The sequence below is a fragment of the Rhea americana genome, unplaced genomic scaffold (assembly GCF_003343005.1).
Source record: "Rhea americana isolate MKP2758 unplaced genomic scaffold, rheAme1 scaffold_177, whole genome shotgun sequence".
Lineage (NCBI taxonomy): Eukaryota > Metazoa > Chordata > Aves > Rheiformes > Rheidae > Rhea > Rhea americana.
In genome coordinates, this window is record NW_028185894.1 from 623,698 (window position 1) to 632,598 (window position 8,901).

At 40.7% G+C, this 8,901-nt stretch overlaps 1 protein-coding gene across 1 annotated transcript in view; it reads left to right on the top strand.

Annotated features, from left to right (window-relative positions):
* F5 (coagulation factor V) overlaps positions 1–2,921 on the top strand; it is a 36,230-nt gene extending 33,309 nt beyond the window's left edge. Inside the window, exons 25-26 of the mRNA XM_085301448.1 lie at positions 424–606; positions 1,344–2,921. Coding sequence (XP_085157574.1) covers positions 424–606; positions 1,344–1,532 — 372 coding nt within the window. The 3' untranslated portion in view covers positions 1,533–2,921. The remainder of the gene's footprint in view (positions 1–423; positions 607–1,343) is intronic.
* Positions 2,922–8,901: the final 5,980 nt, after the last annotated feature.

Genomic DNA, 8,901 nt, shown 5'->3' on the forward strand with positions numbered 1-8,901 from the left:
AGGCTGCAGATTCTGCCACTCTTCCACTGGGTGATGTTCAGCAAGGCATGTGAGCTCCTGTGCCTGCAAAATGGAGCTGCGTTTCTTTACAATGCATTTCCTGGAAGCTACTGTTTTATATAAGCATTCAGTACTAGTATTATATATTGCATTACAATCCTGGAGATAAATTTATGTTATTTTTCATTATTTATTGGAAATAAAAGTGAAAATCTTAAGAGGAGACAAAATACCCCATCTACAGTGGAGAAGTTAATTGTGTGGGCCACTGGGAAGTCTGGTGGCTTATGCCTCAGCTTTATTCTTCTGCATTTTTATGACTTTGTTTTGATGCAGTCTTAACTATCTTTCAACAGGAATTTTCACTTATACAAATAAAGACACAGACATGTTTGCTAATATGCCATCTTTTATCAATTGTAGTCAAACAACAACCAACAATGGCTGCAAATTGATCTCCTCACAATTAAGAAGATAACCGCTATTGCTACCCAGGGCACCAAGTCCATGTCTTCTGAAAACTTTGTGAAATCGTATGTTATCCTGTATAGCAACCAAGGCTCCGAGTGGAAATCATATACAGATGATTCAAGCTCAGTGGCAAAGGTATTGTGCTAAATTCAGACAATTCTGTCATTGCTTGGTTTTAGATTCTGAGTGCACTCAAGACCCAGAAGCAGAACAGGGCCAAAAAGACATTCTCACAGGACTTTAAAATGCTAGGGAGCTGTACTGATTTTGCAGTAACAAAAGTGCTCCAAATTTGTAGAGAATGTAGTCAGCTTTGTGATTAAAAGGAACTGACACTATTTGTAAAGGAGGACTTTTAACTTGGATGCACAAAGGATTTCCCAGGATCTGTTTTCAGTTTTTATATGCATGTATGTGTGTGTGTGTGTGTGTGTGTGTACGTGTAAATGAAATTCATATTAATGGACAGTTTTGTTGTAGCAGAGCTGGAGAGCTCTAGATACCCACAGAGCAGACATAGTACTTTGTATTATTGTTACCCATGTCACCCTCTACCAACCTGACCCACAGGGGCTGTCAATACAGGTAAGATAAGGGAGGTCTGGTTTTGTATTCCATCCAAATTGCAATGCCAGGCTTTTTTGATGTGGCTGGAAGCAGAGGCTGTTTAATTCCTTCAGACACTGATACTGCTGGTCTGAACTAGCTTTGACTCAGGAAGTTAGGAAGAGACTGGATTTTATTTAAAATCAGAAATAAGCCAGTCCATTTATCCTGGATGGCTAATGCCACAGTTTGGAACCATTTTAAAAACAAAAAMCAGCCTTTTAAAAACGCTGCCTTTTAACTAATGGTGTCTTTGTGTTTTTCAGGTTTTCACAGGTAATGAAGACAGCAGTGGGCAGGTCAAGCATTTCTTTAACCCACCTATCATGTCCAGGTTTATCCGCATTGTTCCAAGAACATGGTATCATGGTATTGCCCTTCGAGTAGAACTGTTTGGCTGTAATTTTCTTGGGGATCTGGCTATGAAGAGGACTGATGAGTCCAGGAGCTCTTAACCTTTCTGCAGTCATCATGCAGAGCAACAATTTTTTTTTTTTTAACCCTTAAAAAGATCATACTTAATAATTCGGGTGTGTGCTTCATCAAAGGACCTAAATRTTTTGCAAGCAAGAATTGAGAGAAATTTCTTTGTCAGATTTTTTATTTCTATAAATAGATACCTAAGAAAATAGCTTATTTTCTATGGAAAGAAATAGCAGCAGTATTTGAATACCATTTCTTCATCCTAGCTGTAAACAGTCGTCTGTCTTGCTTTTTACTTAAAATTAAGTTCTGAATCCCTGGGGACAGAGCTCTAGCCTTAATCCTGAGTCCTGATTACCCTTGTTTTGTAATGCTTGTGAGGCACAGACGAGGAGTAGAAGGCTACTGGTGAGTGTTTTCCATACATAGGGTTGAGAAGAAAAAAACAGTGAGATACAGAACTGTAGTGCTGCATTCCAGCAACGCCTCAGTAAGAAGGGATTGTAAAGATGGCCTCGCTCCTATGCATCTTCCATCTGCCCTGGGATGGAGGAATAACACATCCCAGGATGTATGTATACATCCTGTATGTATAGAAGGGGTATATGTAACCCCTTCTTGGAGAATATTGGTTCATCTTATTGATTAGATTCTTACATACCAAGTATACCTGAAATGCTATGGATTTACTAGCAATTGATCTTCAGTGCCCTGGCAAAAGGAAGAAGTGTCACCAATACCTTTCTTCTGCTGAAATGAGAAGTGAAGTAATGTAGCCCTGATGATGGTAGGTTGTGGAATGGCAAAGGTAGAAACAAGAATCCAAAACTCCCAACTTTCAGTCCCATACAAATTTCTAGACCATGGAGAGGGGAGAGAGAGCTCCCTAGGAAAGGAAGAAATTGAGAACCAGAGTTGTTCAGTGAGAATACATTCTAGCAGTGGCAGAGGAGGGTAGATGAAACTGGGTAATAAAAACACCTGCATCTTTTTTACTATTTAGCCCTTAAAAGTGTTTTCACTAATGGAGCCACTATTGCACAGAAAATGTATATGGATTTTTCCCAGAATGACTACATCTAGTGGAAATATATACAGCCTTTGAACTTGTCATTCCAGCAGACTTCTAGCTAAGTGTTCAGCAGTACCTTTGGCTTCTGTCCTGTACACTGTTTAATTGCAGTACTTCCGTTTATCACACTAGGAACCCTTTAGCAGAATGGAATACCTGTTTTAATAGTTTGTCTTTGTGCCTTACACAGTGTTTTTTCAGTAGTTTCAATTTTTATATCTTATAAACTGTGTTATAAAATGAAGGTATAGAACAGGAATGAAAGAAATATAAAACTAAATATTTTTCTTTTTCCTTTTTTACTGTGTCACAAACTGTTGTCATTTTTCACTGGAAAATAAAGACAATATTCTGCATGAAAAAAGACAGTATTTTAATTTATATGTTTGCATTGACAATAGTACCTCTTTCACAAAAATTAGTGAAATTTTGCATTATAAACGTAACATTTTCTGATTGATAGTAAATTTCAATGACAAGTAGAATTTCTTTCAGATTGTGAAACTGTATGAATAATTGCTTAATTTTAGAAGATCAGTTGCTTAATGTTTTGTAATGGCACTTAGTCTATTTTTATTTTTGATACAGCCATGAAATCACAATGCGTGTCATATTCACTAACAGAAGAAAAAAATCCAAACTCTGGAGCCAGGTTTTACCCTAGAAAACAAATAGTTAAATACTTGTAAACCTCAGCAGAACCAGGATTTTGTGTGGTCAGTGCTAACCAATTAATGTTTATTAAGGCCATGATCTTAAAAGTTTTAAATAAGTAATTACTTCATCTTGTATGTGTAAAGTTAGACTAATTCATTGCAGGAGCAGGACCCAATACCTCTGCGTCAGTTTTACAAGCTGGAGACTGATGCTACTTGCTAAAGGATAGGATTAGATTTTTTAATAGATGTATTTTACTAAATACAATAGATAAAATTCTATATAAAATTTTCTCTTAAAAAGTATAGGAGAAATTGAGTAGATTTGTTTATAATTTTCCATGATTAATACTTTCATAAAAATGGCATTTGTCAGATATACTATGTATTTTTAATTTACTGGTTTTCCTTTCTTTCTTTCTTTTTTTTTGGGGGGGGCGGTTATGACAAACACAAACAGCAAGCCAGAAGAGGGCTACTACTCAGCAAGGGTAGAAGAAAGTAGAGAGAATAGAAGAACCCTTAGGTATGAGTGGCATTCACTCAAATGTATTCATTTTTAAAGGATGTCTGATATTATTTGAAGGATTTATTGGTTATGAGGAAAGGACTTGCAGAAAGTTGTGATACTGTCCTGGCAAAGGACATAAGGCCATATTTTAGATAAAAAAAAATCAAAGTATTTTTCTATGGGAAAGTGTGAGAAGTCATGTCATTTATGCTTTTAATTATTTAAGTAGTGTAATATCTAGTAATTAAGAAGATCAGAAACATCAAAAACTTCAAACTCAGCCATTTTAAATGCACATATATTCAAAAAGTAAAAAAAAAAAAGAAAAAAAATAATTGGTAACATGGGCTGATGTGAGAGAATATGATTTTCTATGGAAAAGAGTTTGTAACAGTTAAGTTTTTTCTTGAAAGTCCAGGCTATGGCAAACTTACTTGCTTATTGTATGCCTTTTATGTGAAAGCATTTCCACATGCAAATGGAGCGTGAAATTCTTGGTGCATATGTACAGCAAGGAAGATATGGAAGCATATCTGCACTGGATCTGCCAAAGTGAAGGTAAACTTTGTTTAGTGAGCCCTCAGATGACTCGAAAACAAAGAACTCGTCATTCATACAAAGCAGTCAGTTTAGATTGAATCTGCCTAAGCTTTTAGAAATTGTTAGATAAAATGGTCAGACTTACACACCCTTTCACAAAACATGGAATGAAATCCTGTGGATGATGAAGTTATTTGAATAATTCACGTGGCTCTCAAGGGGAGCAAGAATTCCTGCAGTTCTTCCAAACTAAAGAAAAGATGCATTTCACAACGTAATGGTTTAAAAAATACAAAGTGTTTTGAACTGAGGGGAGAATGTGGTACCAAAGTTCAGAGTATTACCATCTTTCTTTACACATAAATCTGAGTGGATGCCTTCACAATGGTCTTTTAATCCAAAATATAAAGATACCTGTTTTTAGCCTTGAAGTAACATAATAATGGGGTTGCTGCACTCTATAGTTGTTTCAGCTTCCAGGAGGCCTTCAAGGGCCCAGCACAGAGCACCCCAATATGGCTGGCTTTGTATGAATTCCCATGCTTTTCTTGCAAGGTGCCAGACCATAACTGTTTCCTTTTGCTTTCCAGAGGTGGTGGCTGTACGACTTCCTTCTGACACTGGCAGTGTCTATGCTGCAGTTGGAAATGGGTGGAAGTATATGCAAATGCAGCTGGGCAGCTCTAAAGTAGTTACTGACAGCAGCAGCATAGTAGTTTTTTCTTCAGACCCTGACGCATTAGCCCAATATTCAGACAGGTTTGTACAGACTGCACTGTAAAGTATAGTTTAAAGCTGACTGAGGCAGGTTCACATACATTGGTAAGCACAACTCTTTCTTCGAAAGTCGATATACCCTCATTTTTTGCTGGTTTTTCTGCTGGCTGTTCTGACACTAGCACCTGTGCTGTAGAGGTAGCTGAACTGAGTCTGAACTAGTTCTCATCTTCACCGAGGTTCCCAAGAGTTTGCAAGTGGGTGGTTCTCTCCACACCACTGGCATAGCAAAGGGTGGTGGAGACACAAAGCTGCATATTATCTATGGATTAAAGTCAATGCAAATCATGGATCTATGTTCCCTCTCCCAGAAGCCTCCTCACATGTGCATTAAAATAGAAGCAAAGGTGAAATATAAGCCCTGGGGCACTTTACATGTTAGAAATGTCGCCAAGTGTGCAGAGCAAAAACAAGGAATTACCAATGTGAAGTGCCAGGAGACCTGTATGAAAAAAACTGTTACACAAGTTGGAATCTGGCCAGGACTCCAGACAAATATTGTGCCCAGTGACGATGCTCTCCCCCATCCTGAAATGGCCAGAAACACTGGTGGTTCGATCAGGATTTTAGGACTGTGCCAAGGGGCAACAGAAGGGTTACAATTTCATGAGCAGTGCTGCTCAGGAGGTATCTTTTATCAGAGGAAAAGGCCTGTGGGAAACATACCTGTCGGAGGAAGGTAAAGGTTGTACTCATGAACGCAGGGGTGCTAGGGAAGACTGTTATAGTATGTTACTACTTAGCACCATAGAAATAAGATGCAACAGTATCCTGAGTGACCAACTGCTGGTTTGTATTAGTGAGTGATTCATTCCACTTGATCATGTTGAATGTTCTTATTGCTCTCAGTCCTACATTCTGTTTGTTTATTCACGCTAGCTGTGCATCATAACTAGTTTATCCACCCACACTCTCCTATCATTGCTGTGCCTTGTTCCCCTTTTATTTGTCACACCCAGTAGTTGCATCATGCTTTAATTACAATAATTTCTTCTGGGCAGGGACTTCATCTTCCTCAATGTTTGTACAGCAAACATTGTTTGTTTCCAAAATGAGACATGGAATCATTCACAGGGTTCCTGGGCACATCTGTGACACCATTCCTGATGGGAACAATACTGTGTTAAGCCCACTGTGACCCAGGTATGTCTAAAACGCATAGACTGATTCAAATTGACCTGTATGCTTCTACATTTAATGACAGTACTGGGTAAGTTTTTCTTTATCTCTACTCAATCCATTGCTTCCTTCTCTTTATAACACCCACTACTGTAGTCTGTGTTAGCACTTCCTGTGAAAATGTGTACATTGGTGTCCCCTATTTGTAGCAGACTTAAGTGACATTTCTAATTTTCTCCCTGCTTAGCTTACTGTAAAATACTTCAAAATCAACATTATGCTGGTAATGGAAATTTATTGTGCTGTACAACATGATGCCTCTTAGACTAAGCATTAATCTGATATCCCATTGAAAGTTATTCCATAAATGAATTCTTCAGCCATGGATGTCTTATTTCTAATAGCTGTGTGCTTCAGCCTGCAATGTGTCAAATGCATAGACTGCTGTGGTATGCTGTGGGTAGTGGCAGTTCTCTACCAGAGGCTCTAGATAGCAACCTGTTACCTAACTGCTTAATTTTGCAGAGAAGGCTACAGTTAGTCCTAAGGCTTCTGCAGGTCTTTTATACAGGGTTCTCTATCAGCTGTGTTCCTGTAAACTGCAGTGCTGCTTTTTTTTTCCCCTCTCTCTCTTCTCTCTACCCCCCTCAGCACAGCTTTCAGGATATACTTGGTTTAGGAGAAAAAGAAATAATAAAACCAAAGATACAGTATCTGAGCAAGGAATGATCCGTGTTAAAGCTTTTGAATTAACCCTTCATTGCTACATAATTTTGTAAGTCTCCCGTTCAGAGCCCCAAAATAATTAAAAGGATCGGTCAGGGGAAGCTAGAAGAGATGGACATCCAAGGTTGCATCCAGTCTTCTGTTGTTACATATAGATGTTATCAATAGGCCTTATTGTAAACTAATCTCATATCATTTCAGAAATAACTTGCTTTATGGTTCTCACTACTCCTGTTGGATCAAATATGCATCATAGTTAACAGAGTCTACCCCCCCAAGTTAATTACAATATCCAAAATCATAAAAACATAGAAGTAATTTGCTGTCTTTTCTCATGTTTGTGTGCCTTTGTTCCATGTGTACTCAGCAAAGGACATATCTATTTTACTCTCTGCTTTTGGCTAGTCTCAGAGTCATTTGTACCATGTTAATGTTAAATACTGGCTTCACAAGAGTATGGGAAGCTCTTACGTTACAGAAACTTTTTTTCCAAACAACAAAGGATGACTTTAAGGGAACTTTTCTTGCACACAGGTCTTACAAATTCCTCCACGTGAACTGCAAGCCAAAACTGGTTAACAGTACCCTTCCCTGGTACATTTTTATGTGAAACCTGTAAGAGTTTATGGTTTGGGTAAGATGTGGCCTTAAAACCTTACTGAGTCTGAGATTGAACTGTGCATTTAGATGAATTGCTTGTGTCTCACACTGAATCAAACACCCTCAGGATGATCCCACCCTAGATTCAGACGAAAGAGATGCTTAGTTCCTAGCACTAAGGAAAGGAGCAACAGGGTCCTGCTGAAGGGCTTGGTATAATTTTTTCTAACAACATGCCAGCAGCAGTTTCTGAGATGGATTTGAAAATGTGGAGAGTTCTGGGCAAGTGCAAATTTCAAGCTTCCTTTGTGCAACAGAGGGGCAGGGAAAACAGGCGCTCAGAAGCACCTGTTCTTGCCTCCCGGCTATGCATAGCCAGATGCCTTCATAGATCTTTTATTTTGCTTCCTCAGGTATTGGCTGCAGCTAGGAGGCACGATACATGATTGCACAGGGGGCAGGTCTGAGCCGTGGTGTGAATTTTCTGTGGCATTAGTCAGCTTGGAGAACAAAGCACAGGTGCAGAGGAGAAGCCACGGCAGCAATAGCAATGGAGTTGTGACTGTGGGAGCGGAGCACGGGGAGAGAGAAAGCAGGTAGGTAGAAAGATGACGTGGGGTAACCTGAGAAGGAGAACAACAAACAGCTTCGAGAAGGGCTGCAAAAACCTTGAGAATAGTCCTGGGCAAAGCTTTTGGAGAATTGCTTTGAATGCAATGTTTTTTTTCTTCTCTTGTCGGACTATTTCTTCTGACAGGATAACAAGGTGAAGTTTTTATTAATCCAAGGAAGTGCTTCCAGCTCTGATCTTGCTACAGGGAAGATTAAAATAAAATAAAATAAAATAAAATAAAATAAATCAGCAACTGGATTAATTTGGGACCAGAGAAGAAAAGAACAAGAACAGCCCGGAAGGCAGAGGATCTCTTTACATTACCTCAGAAGAAAGCCTTGTGCTTCCCCTCAGGGGAAGGGCGGTGATGGGGAGGCTGTGGGGGACCGCGGTGCGTGGCGGCACCTCGGCAGCGGCAGGAGGGGCCTCAGCGCGGCTGTCGGTGAGCGCCGTGACCGTGTCCCCTCCCCTACAACGCGCCGGGGCCGCGGAAGCCAACGGACCGCCCCGCGCCCAAGCGTCCGTTACGGCCCCAGCGCCCCGCCCACCGCCGAGGGGGGTGGGGCGCCCCCGCCCCCGCCCCCGCCCCGCTCGCGCCCCTGCCCCGCTCGCGCCCCGCCGCCACGTGCTTGCCCTCACACCGCCCTCCCCTGGAAGAGGCGGCGGCGCCCAATCAGAGGGCAGCGCGGCGTCCCGCCCCACCAGGCGTCGGCCAATGGCCTTGAAGAGCAGCGCCGCGGCCCGCCGGCTGGAGGTGCCTTTGCGAGGTGGCGGCGGCGGCAGCGGC